Source organism: Lethenteron reissneri, chromosome 59 (assembly GCF_015708825.2).
Source record: "Lethenteron reissneri isolate LAM-NWPU_2019-01 chromosome 59, ASM1570882v1, whole genome shotgun sequence".
NCBI lineage: Eukaryota > Metazoa > Chordata > Hyperoartia > Petromyzontiformes > Petromyzontidae > Lethenteron > Lethenteron reissneri.
Window position 1 is genome coordinate 4,161,556 of NC_083837.1, and position 27,728 is coordinate 4,189,283.

The window sequence follows — 27,728 nt, forward strand, 5'->3', positions numbered from 1 at the left end:
TGGGTCTCTGTGTGAGTCTATGGGTCTCTGTGTGAGTCTATGGGTCTCTGTGTGAGTCTATGCGTCTCTGTGTGAGTCTATGGGTCTCTGCGTGAGTGTATGGGTCTCTGCGTGAGTCTAGGTGTCTCTGTGTGAGTCTATGGGTCCCTGTGTGAGTCTATGGGTCTCTGTGTGAGTCTATGGGTCTCTGCGTGAGTGTATGGGTCTCTGAGTGAGTCTACGGGTCTCTGTGTGAGTCTATGGGTCCCTGTGTGAGTCTATGGTCTCTTGGTGTGAGGTCTATGGGGTCTCTGTGTGAGTCTATGGGTCTCTGTGTGAGTCTATGGGTCTCTGCGTGAGTCTATGGGTCCATGTGTGAGTCTATGGGTCTCTGTGTGAGTTTATGGGTCTCTGCGTGAGTGTATCGGTCTCTGTGTGAGTCTATGGGTCTCTGTGTGAGTCTATGGGTCTCTGTGTGAGTGTATGGGTCTCTGCGTGAGTCTATGGTCTCTGTGGGAGTCTATGGGTCTCTGTGTGAGTCTATGGGTCTCTGTGTGAGTCTATGGGTCTCTGCGTGAGTGTATGGGTCTCTGCGTGAGTCTATGGGTCTATGTGTGAGTCTATGGGTCTCTGTGTGAGTCTATGGGTCTCTGTGTGAGTCTATGGGTCCCTGTGTGAGTCTATGGGTCTCTGTGTGAGTCTATGGGTCTCTGTGTGAGTCTATGGGTCTCTGTGTGAGTCTATGGGTCTCTGTGTGAGTCTATGGGTCTCTGTGTGAGTCTATGGGTCTCTGTGTGAGTCTATGGGTCTCTGTGTGAGTCTATGGGTCTCTGTGTGAGTCTATGGTCTCTGGTGAGTCTATGGGTCTCTGCTGTGAGTCTATGGGTCTCTGTGTGAGTCTATGGGTCTCTGTGTGAGTTCTATGGGTCTCTGTGTGAGTATATGGGTCTCTGTGTGAGGTCTATGGGTCTCTGTGTGAGTCTATGGGTCCTCTGTGTGAGTCTATGGGTCTCTGCTTGAGTCTATGGGTCCCTGTGTGAGTCTATGGGTCTCTGTGTGAGTCTATGGGTCTCTGTGTGAGTCTATGGGTCTCTGTGTGAGTCTATGGGTCTCTGTGTGAGTCTATGGGTCTCTGTGTGAGTCTATGGGTCTCTGTGTGAGTCTATGGGTCTCTGTGTGAGTCTATGGTCTCTGCGTGAGTCTATCGGGTCTCTGCTGTGAGTCTACGGGTCTCTGTGTGAGTCTATGGGTCTCTGTGTGAGTCTATGGGTCCCTGTGTGAGTCTATGGGTCTCTGTGTGAATCTATGGGTCCCTGTGTGAGTCTATGCGTCTCTGTGTGAGTCTATGTGTCTCTGTGTGAGTCTATGTCTCTCTGTGTGAGTCTATGGGTCTCTGTGTGAGTCTATGGGTCTCTGTGTGAGTGTATGGGTCTCTGCGTGAGTCTATGGGTCTCTGCGTGAGTCTATGGGTCTCTGTGTGAGTCTATGGGTCTCTGTGTGAGTCTATGGGTCTCTGTGTGAGTCTATGGGTCTCTGCGTGAGTGTATGGGTCTCTACGTGAGTCTATGGGTCTCTGTGTGAGTCTATGGGTCTCTGTGTGAGTCTATGGGGTCTTTACGCGAGTCTATGTGTCTCTACGTGAGTCTATGGGTCTCTGTGTGAGTCTATGGGTCTCTGTGTGAGTCTATGGGTCTCTGTGTGAGTGTATGGGTCTCTGCGTGAGTCTATGGGTCTCTGTGTGAGTCTATGGGTCTCTGTGTGAGTCTATGGGTCTCTGTGTGAGTCTATGGGTCTCTGCGTGAGTGTATGGGTCTCTGCGTGAGTCTATGGGTCTATGTGTGAGTCTATGGGTCTCTGTGTGAGTCTATGGGTCTCTGTGTGAGTCTATGGGTCTCTGTGTGAATCTATGTGTCTCTGTGTGAGTCTATGTGTTTCTGTGTGAGTCTATGGGTCTCTGTGTGAGTCTATGGGTCTCTGTGTGAGTCTATGGGTCTCTGTGTGAGTCTATGGGTCTCTGTGTGAGTCTATGGGTCTCTGTGTGAGTCATCAGTGACCAGGCTCAAGCCATCAACGCAGTCCGTGTGAGTCTCCGTGAACGAACCTCACAAATTTTCACGAAAGAGGGGGTGGTGGGGGGGGGAGCACTTATGCCGACAAGACAACAGTCAGCACGAGTTGCAGCCACACCGTTTGACACCATTGGGGGTTTGGACACCAGAACGACGATGGTGATGATGATGGCGATGATGGTGGTGATGATGATGGTGATGATGGTGATGATGATGATGGTGATGATGGTGATGATTATGATGGTGATGATGATGATGGTGAGAATGATGGTGATGATGGTGATGATGATGGTGATGATGATGGTGATGATGGTGATTATGATGGTGATGATGATGATGATAGTGATGATGGTGATGATGATGGTGATGATGATGGTGATGATGGCGATGATGATGGTGATGATAATGGTGATGATGGTGATGATGATGGTGATGATGATGGTGATGATGAAGGAGATGATGGTGATGATGATGGTGATGATGGTGATGATGGTGATGATGATGGTGATGATGATGATGGTGATGATGGTGATGATGATGATGGACGCTGCGTGTATTGTCAGGTAGCCGCACAAAAGGCCACCAGGGAACAGCCCAGTGGCCTGCGGGCCTTGCAGTGGCGAACGCTGGTTTTAATTTTATTTTCATTTTTTGTTACATTACACCCACGCGATCTAACTCAAATGTAACGAATTGCGAATCGTGGCATTGGCCGTGAAAGGCTTTAAAATGAAATTAACTGGTTCGGTGATTTATTTTAATGCGAAATTTCATTGAGGGGCCGCGTGGTGTTGGCTCGGTGTGGCCTGGGACTGTTGCTGCTGTTGCTGCTGTTGTTTTCCAGCCTTGCCCGAGCTGGGGAATTGATGTAATTATGCAATTTGAACTAATATACTCTCTTTATTTTGATGCATATACCTACTTTTTTGTATTAATCTACTTACAATTCCCTATACTGTGCACACCAGTCGTGTTTTTTGTTTGTTTGTCGTATAGATACCCAGAGACTCACACGCAGACCCATAGACTCACATAGATACCCATAGACTCACACGCAGACCCATAGACTCACATAGAAACCCAAATACTCCCATAGAGACCCATAGACTCATACGCACACCCATAGACTCACACAGAGACCCATAGACTCACATATATACCCATAGACTCACACGCAGACCCATAGACTCACATAGAAACCCAAATACTCACAAAGAGACCCATAGACTCACACAGAGACCCATAGACTCACATAGAAACCCATATACTCACATAGAGACCCATAGACTTATACGCACACCCATAGACTCACACAGAGACCCATAGACGCACATAGAAACCCATAGACTCACATATAGACCCATAGCCTCACATAGAGACCCCATAGACTCACACGCAGACCCATAGACTCACACGCAGACCCATAGACTCACATAGAAACCCATATACTCACATAGAGACCGATAGACTCACACGCAGACCCATAGACTCACATAGAAACCCATATACTCACATAGAGACCGATAGACTCACACGCAGACCCATAGACTCACATAGAAACCCATATACTCACATATAGACACATAGACTCAAAAAGAGAACCCATACTCATACGCACACCCATAGACTCGTATAGAGACTCATAGACTAACACAGAGACCCATAGACTCACATAGAGACCCATAGACTCACATAGAGACCCATCGACTCACAAAAAGACCCCATAAACTCATATGCACACCAAAAAACTCACACACAGACCCATAGACTCACAAAGAGACCCAAAGACTCACAAAGAGACCCATAGACTCACAGAGACCCATAGACTAACATATATACCCATAGACTCACAAAAAGACCCCATAAACTCATACACACACCCATGGACTCACACACAGACCCATAGACTCACAACGAGACCCATAGACTCACAAAAGAGACCCATAGATTCACACAGAGACCCATAGACTCACAAAGAGACCCATAGACCCATAGACTCACAAAGAGACCCCATAGACTCATACGCACACCCATAGACTTGTAGAGAGACCCATAGTCTCACACAGAGACCCATAGACTCACAAAGAGACCCATAGACTCACAAAGAGACCCATTAGTTCGATGTCGGGCCCCAGATAAAATCAGTGGCGAGCGACATCTGAACCGGTCCTGGGTTCCCCGCCCCCTCCCCCCGTTCACCAACCCAACAACAATGGCTCGCGGTGACACGGCGGCCATTTTAGGGGGTCGTTCGGCAAACAAAGTCTGCAAACTTAATAACTAACTGACTTTTTATCTTCTTGGTTCTTTCGGTAAAGTCACGTAGAAGGGAAGTAATAAAATAATAAAAAATAAACAATAAAATAATTCTCACGATGTTTCGGCCACAACGCAAGCAGCTGTCCTCAGGTGAAAACCAGGTCTGTCGGGGAGACAGCGTCTGAATTATTTTATTACTTCCCTTCTATGTGATGACTTTACCGAAAGAACATGAAGATGAATCCCTGCAGTCACGAAAGCTTTAAATCGAAATTTTATAATGTTTTGTTTTTATTATTTTATTATTTCCCTTCTACGTGATTTTACCGAAAGAACCAAGAAGATGAATCCCTGCAGTCACGAAAGCTTTAAACCGAAATAAAACTAACTGACTGAAAAGGGAATGCCAGTGAACAGCATTCCCTGTTCTCAGAACGTGAGAATAATGTCCAGCCATGAGCTTCTTCCCTTGTCATTTTTATTATTACACGCTTTTTATTAACTCACTCTGTCTGTTGTTGTATCCTCAAATCTTTTAACTCAATTTTCAGCCACTTCTCAATGTCGTATCGACTGCAAACTTGGTATACTTACGTCATACTGATGACAATACTATATTCTATCATAAAAAATACATATAAAAAAAAATGTTCTAGTTATGTTTCGGCTTGGGTCTAATTGTCCACGCTCAACTCACGTTGGCTGTAATTGGCCACGGTCCCTTACGTTATGGCAAGCTTCGGGGCCACTTCCTGGAGTCGTGGAGTTCTTCCATTACTAGTACGGTACATTTCATTAAAGCGTGTTTTTAAAACAGTATTTTTAAATCTTTTTTTTTTAAACTCACTTTGTCTGTTGTCGTATCCTCAAATCTTGTAACTCAATTTTAACCCACTTACCAATGTGGTATCGACTGCAAATTTGGTATACGTATGTCATACTGATGACATCACTATATTCTATCATAAAAATACATATTTTTAAACATTCTTTTTAATATTTTATGTTTCTGCTTGGGTCTAATTGTCCACGGTCAACTGACGTTGGCTGTAATTGGCCACGGTCCTTTACGTTGTGGCAAGCTTCAGGGCCACTTCCTGGAGTCGTGGAGTTCTTCCATTACGAGTACGGTACATTTCATTAAAGCGTGTTTAAAAATAAGTAATATTTAAAAATACTTTTTTTTTAAAAATACGCTGCCTGCGCTCGAGTCGCCGACCACCACTAAATGAGTTTTCCACGCGTGCAGCCTGCGCACAATTTATTTTTCTTCTTGGTTCTTTTCGGTAAAGTCACGTAGAATGGAAATAATAAAATAATGAAAATAAAACATAAGAATTTTTTTATTATTATTTTATTATTTCCATTCTACGTGATGACTTTACCGAAAGAACCAAGAAGATGAATCCCTGCAGTCACGAAAACTTTAAATCGAAATTCAATTTATTTTTATTCGCTATCCCATCCCAACGCGGTCGGGTCGTCACCTTCATCCGTTTTGATCATCAACCTCGTGACCCCTCGACCTCACGGCTGCCCCCCCCCCTCACCGTAGACCCGTCAACCACCCCCCACCACCCCCCCCCCCACCTCAGTGGCCGTCCATAAATGACGTCACGCGATTTTGGACGATTTTTGACCCCCCCCCCCCTCGTCACACGGCGTCACAAAAAGTCAGACCCCCCTCAAATATGACGTCACAAAGCTCTGCCCCCCCCCAAAAAAAATAAAACATGCTTCAAATCGCTTTAAACTATTGTCATTGTAGTGCGTATTTAATGTGGCGCTGCACTCTGATGTTGTTGGAGAAAACATTTATCAAAAGGTCAATTTCACTAATGAGAACGTGTTGTCTATATCTATTTAAAGTTGCGCATTTTGACGTGACGTCACATTTCTCAAACCCCCTCCCCCCGCCCCTCGTCTCAATCGTCACAAAAGTCTGACCCCCCAACCCCCTAGGTGCGTGACGTCATTTATGGACGTCCCCTTGACGCGTCCGGTGGAAATACGGAACGGGAGGCATCCGCGAGTGGCGAGTTTCCGCATACGCACGTGCCGAGCGTCGAGTTTGGGAGGTGGGCGGGAGGCGTCTTGCGAGTTCGCCCGGCGCTGCCGCGCTCACGAAATTGCTTTTTTACGCAATTTACGAGCGGCACGTCAGGCCGAGAATATTTATACGACGCCGGCCAGTGTTGGAGCGGAGGAGGGCGTTGGAATTTTGTCTTGCTTTGTTGGGGTCGTTTTTTTTCATTTGCAATGTTTGCGTGTGTACGCTGAACTTCGTTCGCACCGTACGTAGCCAACCGTACTAATCGGAGGTGCGGGGTGAAGGACAGCAAACTATTGGTCTCTGTGTGAGTCTATGCGTCTCTGTGTGAGTCTATGGGTCTCTGTGTGAGTCTACGGGTCTCTGTGTGAGTATATGGGTCAATGTGGGAGTCTATGGGTCTCGGTGTGAGTCTATTGGTCTCTGGATGAGTCTATGGGTCTCTGTGTGAGTATATGGGTCTCTGTGGGAGTTTATGGGTCTCTGTGTGAGTCTATGGGTCTCTGTGTGAGTCTATGGGTCTCTGTGTGAGCCTATGGGTCTCTGTGTGAGTCTATGGGTCTATGTGGGAGTCTATGGGTCTCTGTGTGAGTCTACGGGTCTCTGTGTGAGTCTGCGGGTCTTTGTGTGAGTTTATGGGTCTCTGTGTGAGTTTGTGGGTGTCTGTGTGCGTCTATGGGTCTCTGTGTGAGTCTACGGGTCCTCTACGGGAGTCTATGGGTCTCTGTGGGAGTCTATGGGTCTCTGTGTGAGTCTCTGTGTCTCTGTGTGAGCCTATGGGTCTCTGTGTGAGTCTATGGGTCTCGGTGTGAGCCTATGGGTCACTGTGTGAGTCTATGGGTCTCTGTGTGAGTCTATGGGTCTCTGTGTGAGCCTATGGGTCTCTGTGTGAGTCTATGGGTCTATGTGGAGGTCTATGGGTCTCTGTGTGAGTCTATGGGTCTCTGTGTGAGTCTATGGGTCTCTGTGTGAGTCTATGGGTCTCTGTGTGAGTTTATGGGTCTCTGTGTGAGTTTATGGGTCTCTGTGTGAGTCTATGGGTCTCTGCGGGAGTCTATGGGTCTCTGTGTGAGTCTACGGGTCTCTGTGTGAATCTATGGGTCTCTGTGTGAGTTTATGGGTCTCTGTGTGAGTCTATGGGTCTCTGTGTGAGTCTATGTTTGTGCGTACGTTGGATTTTTTTGACACCGTACGTAGTCAACTTTGCTAATTGGAGCCGATTCTATTCCCGGCTCCGGCTAATATCAGTGGTGAGCGACATCTGCATTTCAGGCACGTGACATGCGAATGTGTTTCACCGAGAATCTCTGCGGAGGTGAAAAGTGAAAGCATCCGAGTTCGTAGCTGACAGTTTTCCTGATGATTGATTTCGAGATGGAATGAACATTACATCGCGATTATATATTTTATGTCGCCGTAAAATAACATGAAAAATACATGGCCAAGCTCGCCGTATATTCTCCCACGTGGCATAAATACGTAATGCCCAATTAAAAATGTATTGCAAACGTTATTTAAACTTTCCCCGGTACTATTTTAAATGTATATTTAAAACAACGTTATTACATTAGAATTAATACCGATGCGTTTCAAAGACACCGACTTCCCGGCTAAATTACCACCGGTTTTTACGTCCACTCGTTAAGCGCAGGAGTGTAGTCAGCCCCAAACGGCGAAAATTATAGATGATTATTGACGCGATTCCCATCGGCTGCAGATCACCGGTGAAGCCTGTCTCTGTTCTTCGACAAAATTCAACAAGGGGAGAAAATCGGAGAGGCGACGCGATCCCCGCTGCACTTTCAACATCGCTGGAGGGAAGGCAAAAACTGTAACCACCGCGGCAGGTAGATCCCCAAAAAAAGTTTACGCCAACGAAAACAAAAATCTGGGGCGGCAGGCGATCCGGTCTTATTCGCGCTCGGAAGAAGGGCCGTTGCCCAGAACGTCGCCTATTATATCGCTCGACCATTCAAGGCCACGTGCGGTGTTCACGACGGATGTGTCGAGTCGAGTCTACGTTTTGGACTACCGGTCTGAGGTTGTGCGCGTGGATGTTGAACTTATGTCGCACCGTGTGCGTGGTCAAACGTGCTGATCGGAGTTTGTGGGGAGGTGTGTGGGGGGGTGTGGTGAACGCTCAGCAGCAGATTGAAATACCTTAGAGCATAAGTAGAAAAAGAAATTCTGCCAAAAGCCATTTGGATATTTATAACATCATTTGCCGGCCAGACGAAATTATCAACTAAAAAAATTAGCCCGTTGTTATATTTGGTCAAACATTTAATGAACTCGCCCCTAATGCGATGGCTGGAATGGCTTCTCTTTGGCGAGACGTGTGATGTTAGCTGGTGTTGACGATGATGTTGCTACTCGCAACTGCTTTTCCAGGTTTGCTCCGAGATTTATTAAATTTCGAGTCCCACCTGCGGTTGCCTTGGCAGGGCCATGATGATGATGGTGATGATGATGATGGTGATGATGGTGATGATGATGATGGTGATGATGGTGATGATGATGGTGGTGATGGTGATGATGATGGTGATGATGGTGATGATGATGGTGGTGATGGTGATGATGATGGTGATGATGATGGTGGTGATGGTGATGATGATGGTGGATGATGGTGATGATGATGGTGGTGATGGTGATGATGATGGTGGTGATGGTGATGATGGTGATGATGATGGTGGTGATGGTGATGGTGATGATGGTGGTGATGATGATGGTAATCATGGTGATGATGATGGTGATGATGATGGTGATGATGATGATAATGATGGTGATGATGATGATGGTGATGATGGTGGTGATGATGGTGGTGATGATGATGATGGTGATGATGATGGTGATGGTGATGATGATGATGATAATGATGGTGATGATGATGATGGTGATGATGATGGTGATGATGATGGTGGTGATGGTGATGATGGTGATGATGATGATGGTGATGATGATGATGGTGATGATGATGGTGATGATGGTGATGATGATGATTGTGATGATGATGGTGATAATGGTGATGATGATGGTGATGATGATTGTGATGATGATGGTGATGATGTTGATAATGATGGTGATGATGATAGTGATGATGGTGAATGATTTCGCGGGCCTCATACGGCCCACGGGCCAGACGTTACCCACCCCTGCCTTAGAGTAACAACAGAGAGCCCGAGTTTACGTCACCCCCTTCAACCTTCATGAACTCAGTGGCACGGTGATGGCTCACTGATGGCTCGTGCAACGGGGGGCCGGCAAAAACCACGTTGACAAGAGGCCAATTTTAGTTTTTGTCGAATCCGGCACGGACACATTTTTTATTTTTACGTGGAATATTTCAAGAGCCGCACGATGAGACACGTGGGTCCTTGACAAACGAGGTCACGGGGTCAGTCGCAGTTTTTGCGGACTCAACTGGGCGAGTGCATTTGAATCTTAATTTTGGAGCTTTCATGACTGCAGGAATAATTTTTGGTTCTTTCGGTTAAGTCACGTCTAAAGATAAAATAATAAATTAAATAATAGCATATTACGACGTTTCGATTGCAACACAAGCAATCATCATCAGGCATAAAAGAAATAGCAACAAAAATCTAACTAGAAAACTATAGACAGACATACAAGCAGACAGACATCACAAGGACACACAGAGAGAGGACACATATCGGCACAAAGAGAGAGGTCGTTTCTGTGACGGGGCCTTGTGTTCTCTCTCTATGTGTCCTTGTGATGTTTGTCTGCTTGTATGTCTGTCTATAGTTTTCTGGTTAGATTTTTGTTGCTATTTCTTTTATGCCTGATGATGATTGCTTGTGTTGCAATCGAAACGTCGTAATATGCTATTATTTAATTTATTATTTTATCTTTATACGTGACTTAACCGAAAAAACCAAAGAATGAGTGCATTGGAAGCCAGAGGGGACTTAGGGTGCCGTCCATAAATGACGTCACGCACCTGGGGGGGGGGGGGGGGGGTTCAGACATTTGTGACGATGTGTGACGATGGGGGGGGGGGGGGTTGAGAAATCTGACGTCACATCAAAATGTGCAACTTTAAATAAATATAGAATTGTTATAACAACACTAATTGTTATAACAACACTCATACAACATCAGAGTGCAGAGCCCCCCCCCTCGTCACACGGCGTCACAAAAAGTCAGACCCCCCCCCCTCAAATATGACGTCACAAAGCTCTGCCCCCCCCTCTCCAAAAACAATAAAACACGTTTCAAATCGCTTTAAACTATTGTCATTGTAGTGCGTATTTAATGTGGCGCTGCACTCTGATGTTGTAGGAATAAACATTTATTAAAAAGTCTATTTAATTAAGTAGAACGTGTTGTCTATATTTATTTAAAGTTGCGCATTTTGATGTGACGTCACATTTCTCAACCCCCCCCCCCCTCGTCACACATCGTCACAAATGTCTGACCCCCCCCCCTCCCCTAGGCGCGTGACGTCATTTATGAACGGCCCCTTATCCGTATTGATTTTTCAGTGTTCTTTCCCTCTAACAAGCAAGGGGTGTTCCCTTGGTTCCTCCTCGCACGTGCAAAAGCACCACGATCGGGGCAATTGGGACTCCAATAAATCGGCAGGATCAACAAATGCCGGCAATTATTTGCGAACATACGACAACGAGACTGCTGACAAAGACGTGCGGTGTTTAAATGAAAGGCTATATAAAATTTCGATTTAAAGCTTTCGTGACTGCAGGGATTCATCTTCTTGGTTCTTTCGGTAAAGTCACGTAGAAGGGAAGTAATAAAATCATAAAAATAAAAAATCATAAAATTTCGATTTAAAGCTTCTTTCGTGACTGCAGGGATTAATCTTCTTGGTTCTTTCGGTAAAGTCACGTAGAAGGGAAGTAATAAAATAATAAAAATTAAACATATAAAATAATTCTCACGACGTTTCGGCCACAACGCAAGCAGGCCAATTCTTCACCTGAGGACGGCTGCTTGCGTTGTGGCCGAAACGTCGTGAGAATTATTTTATTATGTTTTATTTTTTATTATTTTATTATTTCCCTTCTACGTGACTTTACCGAAAGAACCAAGAAGATAAAAACGCTACGTTGATTTTGTTGATGTTTTGACGCTCACCGTTTCCACGCATTGAAGGACACATTCAGATGCGTCACCCTTGCAAGGCAAAAGGTTAAAAGGTCAAAGTGTCGCCGCTTCGATCTTTCCACATCGTGTGACCGTATCACTCCATCTCCCGGTAAAAGTGCGACAGAATCGACTTCAAGATTCATCTTCTTGGTTCTTTCGGTAAAGTCACGTAGAATGGAAATAATAAAATAATAAAAAATTCAACATTATCAAATAATTCTCACGACGTTCCGGCCACAACGCAAGCAGCCGTCGTGAGAATTATTTTATTATGTTTATTTTTATTATTTTATTATGTTTATTTTTATTATTTTATTATGTTTATTTTTATTATTTTATTATGTTTATTTTTATTATTTTATTATGTTTATTTTTATTATTTTATTACTTCCCTTCTACGTGACTTTACCGAAAGAACCAAGAAGATGAATCCCTGCAGTCACGAAAGCTTCAAATCGAAATAGTATTATGTTTTATTTTTATTATTTTATTATGTTTTATTTTTATTATTTTATTATGTTTTATTTTTATTATTTTATTATGTTTATTTTTATTATTTGATTATTTCCCTCCTACGTGACTTTACCGAAAGAACCAAGAAGATGAATCCCTGCAGTCACGAAAACTTAAATCGAAATTTAAGATTCCTCTTCTTCTAACGTTTAAGATCTTGAACGGCTTGTCCCCTCCCCCCCTCCTCCCCAATCATCTCGACTGTCTGCTGAAGTTTTATATTCCACTGCGAAAGCATCGATCCTACCATTCTAGGCCCGGCCTGTGGATGCTGGATGTGGTTCCGATCAGTGAGGTCCACCGGATTTTGGGAGGCCCGGCTGGAAGGCCCCCACCCACCCCACCCCACCCCCCACCACACCACCCACCCATCCCACCCACCCACCCCCACCACACCACCCCACCACACCACCCACCCCACCCACCCCCCACCACACCACCCACCCCACCCACCCCACCACACCATACCCCACCACACCCACCCCACCATCCCACCCCACCCCCCACCCCACCCATCCCACTCACCCCACCCACTCCACCCCCCACCCCCCACCCCACCCCACCCCACCCACCCCCACCACACCACCCACCATACCCCACCCACCCCACCCCACCTCCCACCACACCACCCACCCCCCACCCCACCCACCCCACCACACCACCCACCATACCCCACCCACCCCACCCCCACCACACCACCCACCCCCCACCCCACCCACCCCACTCACCCACCGACCTTACCCACCCCACCCACACCACCCACCCACCCCACCTCCCACCACACCACTCACCCCACCAACCCCACCACACCCACCCACCCCACCACATCCACCCACCCCACCACCCACCCCACCACCCACCCCACCGACCCCACCCACCCCCCACCCCACCCCACCCCACCACACCCACCCCACCCCACCACACCCACCCACCCCACCCACCCCACCACCCCCCACCACCCCACCTCCCACCCCACCCCACCCCACCCACCCCCCACCACCCCCACCACACCACCCACCCCCACCCACCCCCCCAAACTTACGGGTGGTGCAGGCTTCTTGGGCTTCCCGGCCCTGGGAGGCGTTGGCTTCCAGCCAGCAGGCAGCGGCTCGCTCCCACTGAGCACGGCGGCTCCTGGCGCACGGACAAAGACAAAGATCCCCCGGGTAGCCTTGGTTTAGCGACCGACTGTTTGGGGCAAGTGCACAGGCACGCACGCACGCATCTGCATACGCGCGCGCGGGTACACATGCACACGTATGCGGATCCGCGAACACACACGCACACGCACGCGTATGCAGATGCGTGCACACGCGCGTTCACACATGCACACGCATGCGGACCCGCGAGCACACACGCACGCACGCGTATGCAGTTGCGTGCGCACGCGCGTACACATGCACACGCATGCGGACCCGCGAGCACACACGCACGCACACGTATGCAGTTGCGTGCGCACGCGCGTTCACACATGCACACGCATGTGGATCCGCGCGCGCGCACGCACGCACGCGTATGCAGTTGCGTGCACACGCGCGTACACACATGCACACGCATGTGGATCCGCGCGCGCACACACACACACGCGTGTGCATTCCCTGACCGAGCCCCGCGTTGTGCGTGTCGAATTGTGACAAATAGTTTGCGCAGTGCAGCAGCAGGAACAACAACAACATCTTAATTGGAGGCATTCTGCACTGACCTTCCTCCACTCTCAACCACGATCCCGAATCCCTATGACCTTTTCCCTCGAGGAAAAGACCAATGGAGGGATGACTATCCCACTCCTGGGGTTTTCTGTATGCGCGTTGAACGTCTCCCGCCTCCGTTACGTAGCCGGACGTGCTAATCGGAGGAGCGGTGGTGAAGGAAAACGAACTAAACACGCAAAAAAGCAGCTCTGAAGAAATGAGATTTTAATCTATACGACGATTTGAAAGTGCATCGCTCCACTGGCTTCCCAATATCGAGAAGGAAGAGGCGTTCCAGACGGCCTAAGAGAAGCGCATCTGATCGAAGGTGCGGTGGAAGGACAAGAAACTAACGCACAAATAGACAGTTCTGAAGAAATGAGATTTCAATCTAGATGATGATTTAAAAGTGCATGGCTCCAGTGGAGCAAGAGCGTTCCAGACGGCCTAAGAAGCGCATCTGATCGAAGGTGATGTGGAAGGACAAGAAACTAACGCACAAATAGGCAGCTCTGAAGAAATGAGATTTCAATCTCGACGACGATTTTAAAGTGCATCTCTCCAGTGCAGGAAGAACGTTCCAGACGGCCTCGGAAGGGCATCTCAAAAGCGCCACCTTTGTTCGATGGTCAGCTGCTTGCGTTTAGCTTGTTGTCCTTCCCACCGCACGCACCTCCGATGACCACGGTCGGCTAGGTACGGTGCGAAAGGAGTTCAAAGCGCGTACAATCCATCGCAAGCCACGCGATGCAACAATCCGTCGTGCTCGCTCTGTTCGCCCATGAGCCGTCATTCCTTCCGGCAGCGCCGTTTCTTTCCCGAGCCCACTGACTTTTCTTGACAGTCAAAATTACGTCTCTCTGTTCTCACATACACGCGTTCTTCATTTCTGTCTGAAGAATGTACATCGGTGCATTGCAGACATACACACGTACACGTCAGAATAGGTGTTACGCTGTCTAGCAATAAAACAGTTGTGTTGTGATGTTCAAACACCAAACAGAAACCTTTTTCAAGGAATCCTGTCTGCATTAACCGCATATACTTGTGGTGAGCATGCGAACAAAAAACATGCGCTGGTAATGCATGATGATGCATTGTATTTTTCGATTTAAAGCTTTCGTGACTGCAGGGATTCATCTTCATGGTTCTTTCGGTAAAGTCACGTAGAAGGGATTAATAAAATAAATAAAATAAAACATAATAAAATAAAATAATTCTCACGACGTTTCGGCTACAACGCAAGCAGCCGTCTTCAGGTGAAGAATGAGACACTGTCAAGCTTGCGTTGGAGCCGAAACGTCGTGAGAATAATTTCATTTTTTTATGTTTTATTTTTATTATTTTTTTACTACCCTTCTTCGCGACTTTACCGAAAGAACCAAGAAGATTATGCATTGTCTTTGAAACTGAGTGGTCCACACCAGAGACAGCTTTCTTTAGAGCAGGGACCGGTTTCGTGGAAGACAATTTTTTCATCAATTGGGTCTTTCCCCCTTTCCAAAGAAGCTCTCCAGCGACGTTTGTTTTTTTACTCATTTTTCCCAGGGTCAGCTTGTGGGCTAACCAAAACTGCGACTGAGACAAGTGCGCAGTGCGGGGAAGAGGAAGTGGTAAATAAAATAATGGGGGCGGGCCACGCAAGGACTTACCGCTCTCACCTCGTGCAGTGCGGCCCGGTTGCTAACAGGCCACGGACCGGTACTGGTCCGGGGCCCGGGGGTTGAGGACCCCTGATCTAGAGCCTAGTCTCAAACAAATGTGAGATCAGAGGCGCACTTGGGCGGGCACCGAAATGGGTCAGCCTGGCTCGTCCGAGTCGGCATCGGTGGTGCTTGTGTTGACACTGGACGAGGAATCCGATGAGCTGTGAAGCTCTTTTTTTAGAGGTGTTCAGTAAGAGGGGCACGGGCTCACGTGGTTACAACAAATACTACAAAAGTACGATAGGGGTGCGAAATATAGGCAAGGTAAACACATCACTTTAAAAAATGTGATTGTGGTCAGAATGCAAACAAAAACCTACTCTGATAATTTATGCATTGTCCTTGAAACTGATTGGTCCACACCTGAGACAGCTTTCTTTAGACCAGAGGACGCCAAAAGGCGAACAGCACAAGGACAATGCCACTACCAGGACTTCGAGAGCTCGTGGTGAGCAGCTACTTCTTATATTTTGATACCGGCAAGGGAGGTCCCATGATGATACAGACATACATCCCTGCACCACGAACACCACGGCCGGCTACATATGGTGCGAAAGAAGTGCAACATACGCACGTACACGCAAAGACGAAGGTCCCCCGTAAAGCCTTAACAGATTGTTGGGGCAAGTGCTGATAGCGAGCATCTATGAAGGCCCGAACGGCACACGAGGGGGTGGGTGGCCAGCACCAGGCCCGGCCGCCTTTGTCTCCCTCGTGACAATCTTTTAACATAACCGCACCAGGAACCTCATTTGAGGCCGAGTCGACCTAGGGGGAGGTCCAGGACCGGCGTCGGTGGCTGTAAGCGGGAATCGAACTCGGGCCGGCGGGTTCGTAGCGCAGTGCCGCTAACCGCAGTGCCACCGTTCCAAATACAGGCTGCGACACCCACACACACACACACGGTCTACACCAGGGGTGGGAAATCTTTCATCGGCCAAGGGCCATTTGGATATTTATACCATCATTCGCGGGCCATAAAAAATCATCAACTTAAAAATTAGCCCGTTATATTTAGTCAAACATTTAATTAACTCGCCCCTAATACGATAGCTGGAACTGCTTGTCTTTGGCGAGGCGTGTGTGATGTTAGCTGGTGTTGATGATGTTGCTGCTACTCGCAACTGCTTTTCCAGGTTTGCTCCTAGATTTGTTGAATTTCGAGTTCCTGCCTGCGGTTGTCTTGGCAGGGCCAGACCAAATGATTCTAGATTTGAAGCTTTCGTGACTGCAAGGATTCATATTCTTAGGTTTTTTCGGTAAAGTCACGTAGGTAAAACATTAAAATTAATAAAAGTAAAATAAAATAAAAAATAAAAATCACGACGTTTCGGAGGCAACACAACCACCTGAAGACGGAAGCTTGTGTTGCCTCCGAAACGTCGTGATTTTTATTTTTCATTTTATTTTACTTTTATTAATTTGAATGTTTTACCTACGTGACTTTACCGAAAAAACCTAAGAATACACACCAAATGATTTTGCGGGCCTAGTACGGCCAGACGTTCCCCACCCCTGGTCTACACGGTGGTCCAGATGTCTCTCATTCATATTGTATTTAAAATAGAAATGATTACGGTAAACATGCGAAAGGAGGAAATATAAATTGGGGTCAATTTAATTTCTGGGGGGGGGGGTCACAAGACATCTGGACCAACCTGCACGGCACGTGCAGCGTTTGGCATCCACGGCGTACTATCCAAACGCGTGCGTCACCACGCGCCGAATGCAGGCAGCAGTCACAAGAGAGAGCCGTGGCAGAGACTTAAGGAGTGTTGCAAGCGCTCAACGGCACTCCGAGGACTCGTAATGTCATTACCACCCACGGCATGCATCACAGGCCAACACAAAACTAATTAATGGCATCCCCCAAAGACTCATGTAGAACGCCTGTTGGTGAGCACCTATTAAGAGCGGCACAGCGGTGATGGTGGTGGTGGCAGGGGACGGGGGGTGTTGCCAACACGAGGGATGATGATGATGATCGCACGCTGCAATGCATTTCTCAATTAAGGCCAAGTTTCCCAGGGAAAGCCCCAAGGTTTGGATAGCAGTGAAGGTTCAGATGCCAGCTTCTAATAATCATGTCAATGGATCGAATCATTCATGGGTATCATTGATCAGAGCACAGAATGCCAATTACACATGTGTGTACATGTGCGAGTTCAGTTCCAGGTTGGGCGGTTGACCCTACTCATCATGTCTCAGGGGGTCGATAAAACGAGTACCACTTTGTGGGGGGGAAGATCAAGAGTGGTTGAATTAAAGATCAACTGCTTGCGAGATTGACCCAAATCATCATGTCTCGGGGGTCGATAAAACGAGTACCACTTTGTGCGGGGAAGACCAACAGTGGTTGCCTTACGGATCAACTGCTTGGGAGGTTGACCCAACTCATCATGTCTCGGGGGTCGATAAAACGAGTACCACTTTGTGCGGGGAAGATCAACAGTGGTTGCCTTACGGATCAACTGCTTGGGAGGTTAACCCAAGTCATCATGCCTCAGGGGGTCGATAAAACGAGTACCACTTTGTGCGGGGGAAGATCAACAATGGTTGCCTTACGGATCAACTGCTTGCGAGGTTGACCCAACTCATCATGTCTCGGGGGTCGATAAAACGAGTACCACTTTGTGCGGGGGAAGATCAACAATGGTTGCCTTACGGATCAACTTCTTGGGAGGTTGACCCAACTCATCATGCCTCGGGGGGTCGATAAAACGAGTACCACTTTGTGCGGGGGAAGATCAAGAGTGGTTGCCTTACGGATCAACTGCTTGCGAGGTTGACCCAAACTCATCATGCCTCAGGGGGTCGATAAAACGAGTACCACTTTGTGCGGGGGAAGATCAACAATGGTTGCCTTACGGATCAACTTCTTGGGAGGTTGACCCAACTCATCATGCCTCGGGGGGTCGATAAAACGAGTACCACTTTGTGCGGGGGAAGATCAAGAGTGGTTGCCTTACGGATCAACTGCTTGCGAGGTTGACCCAAACTCATCATGTCTCGGGGGTCGATAAAACGAGTACTACTTTGTGCAGGGAAGATCAACAGTGATTTCCTTACAGATGAACTGCTTGCGAGGTTAACCCAACTCATCATGCCTCGGGGGTCGATAAAACGAGTACCACTTTGTGCCGGGAAGATTATCAACTCAGTTGATCCGTAAGACACGCACGGCACGCCGGCGTTCCCCTGTAAGACACGCACCGACGTTCCCAGACCGCGTGGCACCGTAGCGGCGCGACTCACCGGAGGGCAGCAGCACGTCCAGCTTGTGAATGACGCCGTTGGTGGTCATCTTGTCGGCGTCGAGGATCTTCTGCCCGTCGACGAAGACCTCTCCGTTTTTCTGCCAAGACAAGGCCGACGTCAATCAACGACCCTCGGGGGCGCGCTAAGGGCGGGCGGTGGTGCTTGTGTTGGCACTGGAGGAGGAATCCGATGAGCTGTGAAGCTCTTTTTATAGAGGTGTTCAGTAGAGGGGCACGGGCTCACGAGGTTACAACAAATAATACAAAAAACGATAGGAGTGCGAAATTTAGGCAAGGTAAACACATCAGATTTGAAGCTTTCGTGACTGCAAGGATTCATATTCTTAGGTTTTGTCGGTAAAGTCACGTAGGTAAAAAATAAAAATTAATAAAAGTAAAATAAAAATACTTTTATTAATTTTTTAAAGTCACGTAGGTAAAAAATTAAAATTAATTTAAAGTAAAATTAAAAATACTTTACCGAAAAAAACAAAGAATATGTAAACACATCACTTAAAAAAATAGGATTGTGGTCAGAATGCAAACAAAAAACCTACTCTGGTAATATATGCATTGCCCTTGAAACTGATTGGTCCACACCTGAGACAGCTTTCTTTTGAGCCTCATCTCAAACGGTGTTAGACCAGAAGACGCCAAAAGACGAACAGCACAAATACAATTTTGTTGCCAGAAAAAAGGGGAAAAACCTATTATCATATTTTGGTGCTGGCAAAGAAGGTCCCATGATGTAGATGCTCACCCCGAGCTCTCATTACTCTGATAGTGCATTGTCTTTGGGCATTCTGTCTAGAACTAGCTTAGCTCTTATCTCAGAGAAAATCAGACTTATACGCATCGAACTAGATCCGTTAGACAAGACACTCTACAAATCACACTCATCTTTGACGGCAACAATGTCCACATCGGATTGGGAACATGTAGACAATATGACTGCCTCTTCACCTGCCACTACGTCGACCTAATGTAAGGACAAATGGATTTCCAAATGTAACCTCCTCTACAACAAAAGACCGGACCCACACACCAAAAAGCTAGATGTTAACAAAGTGGTAATTAATCGCAGTAACAGTTCTATTTCCGATGGTCTGAAATCCGTTTTAGCTAAAGGGCTAAACTTTGCAGTCACACCTAGACACATACCAGTTAATTCATAATCAACCTTTTTGGGTTTAGATCGCAATATTTATAAATGTGTCGTAACTCTCCACCACCCGACACGGCCAATCAGTAAAAAGTGTCACGTTGACAAAAGACAAATAGTTCACTGCTTTAGCCCACCGGTGTGTTGAAGCGTGAAACCACAACATTTACAATTTTTTTTGTGTGGTTTCACGCTTCAACACACCGGTGAGCTAAAGCAGTGAACTATTTGTCTTTTGTCAACGTGACACTTTTTACTGATTGGCCGTGTCGGGTGGTGGAGGGTTACGACACATTTATAAATAACGCGATCTAAACCCAAAAACGTTGATTATGAATAATATTGGTCGCGAAAGCCTGCTACGTGTTAAACTGACATACCAGTTAATGATAGCATTGCCCAAGCAGACGTTGCTCTCAAGGGCCTGAGTCACATCGCTGCAGACGTAGGAACATCTGAAATCGCTGCAACCCTCAAAAACGCTAAGGTGCCAGCTAGTAACCTCAGCAAAGATGAGCGTTTTGAATGATCTCCATTAAAAAAGAGGGATGACATTGTCATCCTCTCAGCCGACAAGGGCAATGCCACTGTCATCATGGATAAAATAGAATATAACAACAAAATTCAAGAACTACTCAACGATGGCAGCTATACAAAAATAAAATGAGACCCCACCAACAGCTTCGTCAAACAAACCCACAAAAGAATTTCTGATTCAACCGCATTAATTGATCAAACCAAACAGTTCTTGTTGAAACTTTCTGCTGCCAGGCCACCAAGATTATATGGCTTGCCAAAGATACATAAAGAAGATACACCCCTTCATCCCATCGTCTCTACTATCAATTCCCCCACCTACAAACTGGCTCGTTTTTTGTCTGAAATCCTTGCAGCCTTTCACTGGATAAACCACCTCTGCGGTACTAAACTCTACTGACCTGGTATCGATAATCAAGGGTATTTCCCTGTCCCACAGACGACCTGCTTGTCAGTTTTGATGTGGTTTCCTTATTCACCAAACTTCCTGTACCTGACACCATCGCAATCATTGAAGACTTGGTTCATCAAGGACTGAATGCTGGGGTACCCCCCCTGGTGAGACACTGCTTAACCAATACATACTTCACCTGGAATGGAACTTTCTACAAACAAACTGAGGGCACCCCAATAGGCTCCCCCTATCTCCGGTTGTAGCCAACGTTTTCATGGAGGAATTTGAGACTGACGCCATCCAGACTGCCACTCTACGCCCAACCTTATGGAAGAGGTACGTGGATGACACTTTTGTCATCTGGCCACATGACCGGCCTGCTCTAGACCAATTCCTCGACCACATCAATTCCATACACGCAGCCATCAGATTTACCATGGAAGTCGAAAAAGATAGCAAGCTACCTTTTTTGGATGTCCTAATAAAACAGATACCTGATGGTTCAATGAGCCACTCTGTATACATGAAAGCTACCCATACAGATGCTTACCTACAACCGAATTCCCACCACCATCCATCCCAGAAGAATTCCCTAATCAAGACTCTACACCATAGAGCCCAATGCATCTCCGACCAGGAACACATTGCCAGTGAACTCAAGCACGTACACCAAGCTCTCAAGGCTAATGGTTAACTCCGACTACACAATCCGCAAAGCCATCACTCCAACCATGAAGAAGGACCCTCTTGAGGAGCCATTCAAAACCATCACCTTACCCTACATTGCTGGGGTCACAAAAAAGATCTCCAAAATCTTGAATAAACACAAGATCCAGGTCCGATTCAACACGGTACATAAAATCCGTGATCTGGTCCCATCTGTAAAATATGTTATTCCAGACATACAGTACCCTGGCGTCTACAAACTAAGTTGCCTCTGTGGTAGCAGTTACATTGGAGAAACCAAACGACATGTCTCGGACCGCATCCGTGAACACAAAGCAGACCTAAAACACGGTAGGACCAACACCTCAGCCATGGCAGACAACTGTTATAATTCAGTGGGCTCACATGACATTGACTTCTTCAAGACAGAGGTTCTCTGCAAGCCATCTGGCTACCATGAGAGATTAGTTCATGAGGCTATCCACATATACGAACATAGAGACAGTTTCAACCGAGAAGATGGATTCTGGCTTAGCAATCATTGGAAGGATTTGATAAACCATTTCGGGTCTTAATTGCACTTATTGTGACTTTCAGACCGCATTCCATTCTCTTTCTCTCCCCCCTCCTCCGTTCTGAGCATAGATGGACCCGTCCGACTGAACAACCGCCAGTTGCTGTCCGTGGTGCTGACGTTAAGAAAAAAACGCCACTTTTTTTCTTTCAAAATTTCTTGCCGTGGTTTTCACACCTGATGATGATTGCTTGTGTTGCAAACGAAACGTCGTGATAATTTTATTGTTTTATTTTTATTATTTTTTTATTTTTATTATTTCCCTTCTACGTGACTTTACCGAAAGAACCAAGAATATGAATCCCTGCAGTCACGAAAGCTTTAAATCAAAATTGACACACTATACTGGTAACTAATTGTTTACGTGACAAACCTCACTGGCTGTGTCAGGGGCTGTGGAGGTTTTACGACGCATTTATAACTTACGCGATCTAAGCCAAAAACCTTGATTGTGGACAGAAAAACTACTCTTTGGTTCTTTCGGTAAAGTCACGTAATAAAACAGATCACGACGTTTCGGGCGCAACACAAGCGTCCATCATCAGGTGGGACAACCACAGCAAGAAACGATTGCTGAACTGAGCGAGAGAGCTGCCGTGGCACGAGGTTATATAGGTAAGAGAAGGGGAGGAGCAAGAGGGAAGAGAAAGAGAAACCACGTGACTTTACCGAAAGAACCAAAGAATATGGATTCCCGCAGTCACGAAAGCTTCAAATAAAGACGAAAAAGTCGTTGCAGGTTTTTACCCTTTTAAACTGGTACAAAACTGACACCTTTATTCAAGGCATCATGTTTGCAATAACCACAACACAAGTAGTCAAACAAGCAAACAAAAAGAAGCAACTCTGATAATGATAATAATTTGCACTGTTATCAGAGTTGCTTTTTTGTTGTTGGCTTTTTTGACTATTTGTGTTGTGGTTATTGCAAACATGATGCCTTGAATAAAGGTGTCAGTTTTGTACCAGTTTAAAAGGGTAAAAACCTACTACTATATTTTGCCACTGGTAAAAGAGATGTCATAGTGAAAAAAAGTAGTTCTGAAGAAATGCGGTTTTCAATCGAGATTTCGGGGGGATGCTGCAAGCCAAGTCTCGATACGAATTTTCATTTGGTAATCGGGACTTGGTATTCGCGACTTGGTAATCGGGACGTGTACACGTGCAGGAATTGAACCTGGGTGCCTGGGATACACACACAGGGAGAGAGCGAGGAGCTCCAACCACATAGCAAACGCCCCGGACGCACTCCCACCCCTTTATAGACTTCATAAATTAGACAATGGTAGATTAACCGCTTATTGATTAATCCATCTCTGGCGTCTCCCACGACGGGGCGGGGGGGGGGGGGCTCCGTCACGCGTGACGCCTTCCCCCTTTGCAGCTGCAGGGCTCTGACGGTGGGCTGAGGTGGTTCCCGAACTGAGCTACCGCCTCCCTCCATCCCTCACTCCCTCCATCCTCCATGCCTCCCTCCCTCCATCCCTCATCCTCCATCCCTCCCTCCATCCCTCCCTCCATCCCTCACTCCCTCCATCCTCCATGCCTCCCTCCCTCCATCCCTCATCCTCCATCCCTCCCTCCCTCCATCCCTCCCTCCATCCCTCACTCCCTCCATCCTCCATGCCTCCCTCCCTCCATCCCTCATTCTCCATCCCTCCCTCCATCATCCATCTCTCCATCCTTCCCTTCCTCCTCCATCCCTCCCTCCCTTCATCCCTCCCTCCATCCTTCCCTCCCTCCCCCATCCCTCCATCCCTCCCTCCATCCTCCATGCCTCCCTCCCTCCATCCCTAATCCTCCATCCCTCCCTCCATCATCCATCTCTCCATCCCTCCCTCCATCCTCCATCCCTCCCTCCATCCTCCATCCCTCCCTCCCTCCCTCCCTCCCCCCTCCCTCCATCCCTCCCTCCATCCCTAATCCTCCATCCCTCCCTGCCTCCATCCCTCCCTCCATCCCTCATTCTCCATCCCTCCCTCCATCATCCATCTCTCCATCCATCCCTTCCTCCTCCATCCCTCCATCCCTCATCCTCCCTCCCTTCATCCCTCCCTCCATCCTTCCCTCCCTCCCTCCCTCCCCCCATCCCTCCATCCCTCCCTCCCTCCTCCATCCCTCCCTCCATCCCTCCATCCCTCATCCTCCCTCCCTTCCTCCCTCCACCCCACCGCCCCCCGCCCCCCTCACCTGGTTGATGTCGAGCTTGAGTCCCAGCAGGGACTTCTGCTGGTTGTTGACGCCGCGCACGACGCCGCCGCTCACCAGAACCTTGTCGAGGACGTGCGCGTCCACAAAGGCCTCCGCGTCCGTCGGCGACGCTGCGAAGAGACGAGGAATCGCTCGTGTGAAGCCCTCCCAGCAGACTATTGGGGGGCGAGTGGTGGAACATTTGCCGGGGGTGGTGTGGGTGGCCAGCACCACGCCCGGCCGCCTTTCTCTCCCCGGTGGCGAGGTTTACTGGACCATCGCACCGGGGAACTCGTTTGATGATGACGAGTCGACCTAGGGAAGGCCCAGGACGGGTTCGGATAATAATCGTCACTGGCGTAGGCCTTTAGCAGGAATCAAAGGTTGTGTCGCCGGGTTCGTAGAGCAGCGCGCTAGCCTCTTCACTAATCACAAGACGAATACAAAGATTCATACTGTTATTTTTTTATTTTTTTTTATTAATTTTAATTTCATTTTTTTTTATCTATGTGACTTTACCGAAAAAACTAAAAGTATGAATGCTTGAGAGCAACGAAAGCTTCAAATCTAGAATGAATACAAAGATCCCCCGTGTAGCCTGTAATAGACTGCTGGGGCAAGTACTGATAGCGAGTAGCACCTATGAAGGCCGGCACGGCACACGAGGGGGTGGGTGTCCAACACCACGCCCGGCCGCCTTTGGCAATGTTTACGCACCGCACCAGGTACTCATTTAAGGCTGAGTCGACCTAGGGAGGGATCGGTTCAGATAATCGTCACCCGTGTTGGCCGTGAGCGCGAATCGAACTCGGGTCGTTGGGTTTCGTAGCGCAGCACGCTGACCGCAACGCTACACAAAGACGCACCACAAAACACACACGCACCCTTGTGACGCAGACACGCACGTGTCCATACGTCTGGGCACAAACACACACACACACGTCGACAGCTGTGCAGCGTTGAGCGGTGCGAGCCTCACGGAAACGGTGGAGATGTGTCCGGCGTACTTTGCAAGCTCATATTCGTAGGTTTTTTCGGTAAAGTCACGTAGGTAAAAAAATAAAAATTAATAAAAGTAAAATAAAAATAAAATAAAAATCACGACGTTTCGGAGGCAACACAAGCTTCCGGAAGCTTGTGATTTTTATTTATTTTTATTTAACTTTTATTAAATTTTGATTTAAAGCTTTCGTGACTGCAGGGATTCATCTTCTTGGTTCTTTCGGTAAAGTCACGTAGAAGGGAAGTAATAAAATAATAAAAATAAAACACAATAAGGACGGCTGCTTGAGTTGTGGCCGAAACGTCGTGAGAATTATTTTATTGTGTTTTATTTTTATTATTTTATTACTTCCCTTCTACGTGACTTTACCGAAAGAACCAAGAAGATTACTTTTATTAATTTAATTTTTTTACCTATGTGACTTTACCGAAAAAACCTCAGAATATGACGAGGGAGTGCCCGTGAGATCGGTGTGTGTGCTTGTGTTGCTTGATACGGATTCCCTCCCGCTGTGGAATCGAGGCCAGGTCTCCCTTGAGAGAGACCAACGGACCCCAAATGTGGACCTCCGGTTTCACATCTCGTCGCCGTGGGGCGCCACTTTGGCGAGATGTTCGTTCCCTAGCCTGGTGTGCAGGAGTTCGTGGGTTCGATCCCGATCCCGATCCTGACGATGCCTACTGCTGAACATTTTGAGTTTGCGTGTCTCTCTCCCTTTTTTTAAATCCTTTATATTGAGTTCACTTGCTTGCTTGCGTGCTTGCTTGCTTACGACCGTGCAAACCTTTCGGTCATTTTTTAACCCACTTTCCGTGATCCAATCGAGCTGACATTTTGCACACAGACTCGTTGTGCGAGACAATTAATGTTCGTGAAAAAAAAATTCAAAATTTTACACTGTTTAGGGAAAACAAATTAAATATTTAATTACCAATTGTTTAATACTGCAGACAATCATCTGACCCATAGGTGGCAGCCATCTCAAGCCAAAGGACGAGAGGACTCTAGCCGCCCCGCATATAAAGGATTTAGAGTGAAAAACTTTGTTTTAACGGGTTATACTTATTTAAAATCCTTTATATTAAGTTCGCTTGCTTGCTTAGGACCGTGCAAATCTTTCGGTCGTTTTTTAACCCACTTCCCGTGATCCGATCGAGCTGACATTTTCCACACATACTCGTTGTGCGTGACAATTGATTTTCGTGAAACAATTTTTCCAAAATGTTACACTTTTTAGGACAAAAAAATAATATTTAATTACCAATTGCTTAATGGTGCAATGCAATTATCTGACCCATAGGTGGCAGCCATCTCAAGCCAGAGGACGAGAGGACTCTAGCCGCCACGCATATAAAGGATTTATAGTGAAAAACTTTGTTTTTACGGGTTATACTTATTCATGGTCCACGTAGATTTTTACTCCGGGTCCTCCAGTTTTTCCCTCCGCATTTAATACAACATCACGCGTTTAGAGTATTTGGCTGCCGCTATACATTTCCACGTGACAAGCCACTTCGTTGAGCTGTCATTTGTTGAAAGCCAGGTCTGCGAGCCCTCAATTATGTTAATGCTCTCCCGACTCCCTGGAGGAACTCAAATACCCAGATTATTAGGCGCCCGTGGCAAAAAAAAACAAAGTCAAAAGTTAAAATAAGAACAGCAGCACAATGAACCTAGGAGGCTTGGTTTATTTTGGTTAAATCCTCATCAGGTCTCCCGTGCGCCATATATCATCAACTTATTTTGGCAAACAAAAGAGCGCACTTAAAAATCAGGCCAAAACGCAGGCAATTCCAATTGGCAGATGAGGATTTATTCGGAAAGTAATAAAGGCTGAGATGGGATTAATCCTGGCAACGTCAACTGTTCCGAATGTCCTCTGGGTATCGAATTACCTAGCGCTTAAGTCCAGCTGCTGTGGAAAAAAAAAGCATTGCTGAAGTAATGGGCGCTATTAGAGACTTCAGCACCGAATTAAATGAAGATTTAAATTACGCATCGAGCAAAAGGCAAAACCCAAGAACAAATCGCGGCGCGTGGAACTATTTGCCGCTCGCGACGCGGCGGAACGAGGACGGAGAACGATTCAGCGGTTGCGTCCCAACGTCGGTGTGACCTTTCGCCGTGGCGTTCGGCACTCTTTCGATATTGCCGATGGTTGCATCCACGGAGACGACCAAACTCGTTGACCAAACGGGAGGCGGGCGGGGGGGGGGGGGGAAGAGGTAGGCGCGAATCAACTCGACAGGCCCGTCTCGAGGTGGGATCGTCAACGGGATCCTTCCCTGGAAGAGGGGGGCGAACTCGCTCCGGAGGAATGTACGTGCCGGGGTGCCTTAGCACTCCACGTAACACATGTGGGGGGGGGGTGGGGTGGGGGTTAAAACCAGGCCCCACCCGATACGGCCAATTAGTAAGGTTTGTAACGTCAAAACACAACATGTCAATCCGTTGCTAGTTCGGCACTAAACGGTGTGTTGAAGAGTAAACCCACAACGATTTGAGTGCTGTAACGTTTCGCTCAACAAAGTGGTTTATGACGTGGAGAAAA

At 47.2% G+C, this 27,728-nt stretch overlaps 1 protein-coding gene across 1 annotated transcript in view; it reads right to left on the reverse strand.

The window, feature by feature from the left end:
* LOC133357747 (transforming growth factor-beta-induced protein ig-h3-like) overlaps positions 1 to 27,728 on the reverse strand; it is a 289,818-nt gene that overhangs the window by 78,223 nt on the left and 183,867 nt on the right. The window contains exons 14-16 of the mRNA XM_061575849.1: positions 24,175 to 24,305; positions 18,650 to 18,749; positions 13,040 to 13,131 (exon numbers count right to left, since the gene is read on the reverse strand). Of these exons, the coding sequence (XP_061431833.1) occupies positions 13,040 to 13,131; positions 18,650 to 18,749; positions 24,175 to 24,305 (323 nt within the window). The remainder of the gene's footprint in view (positions 1 to 13,039; positions 13,132 to 18,649; positions 18,750 to 24,174; positions 24,306 to 27,728) is intronic.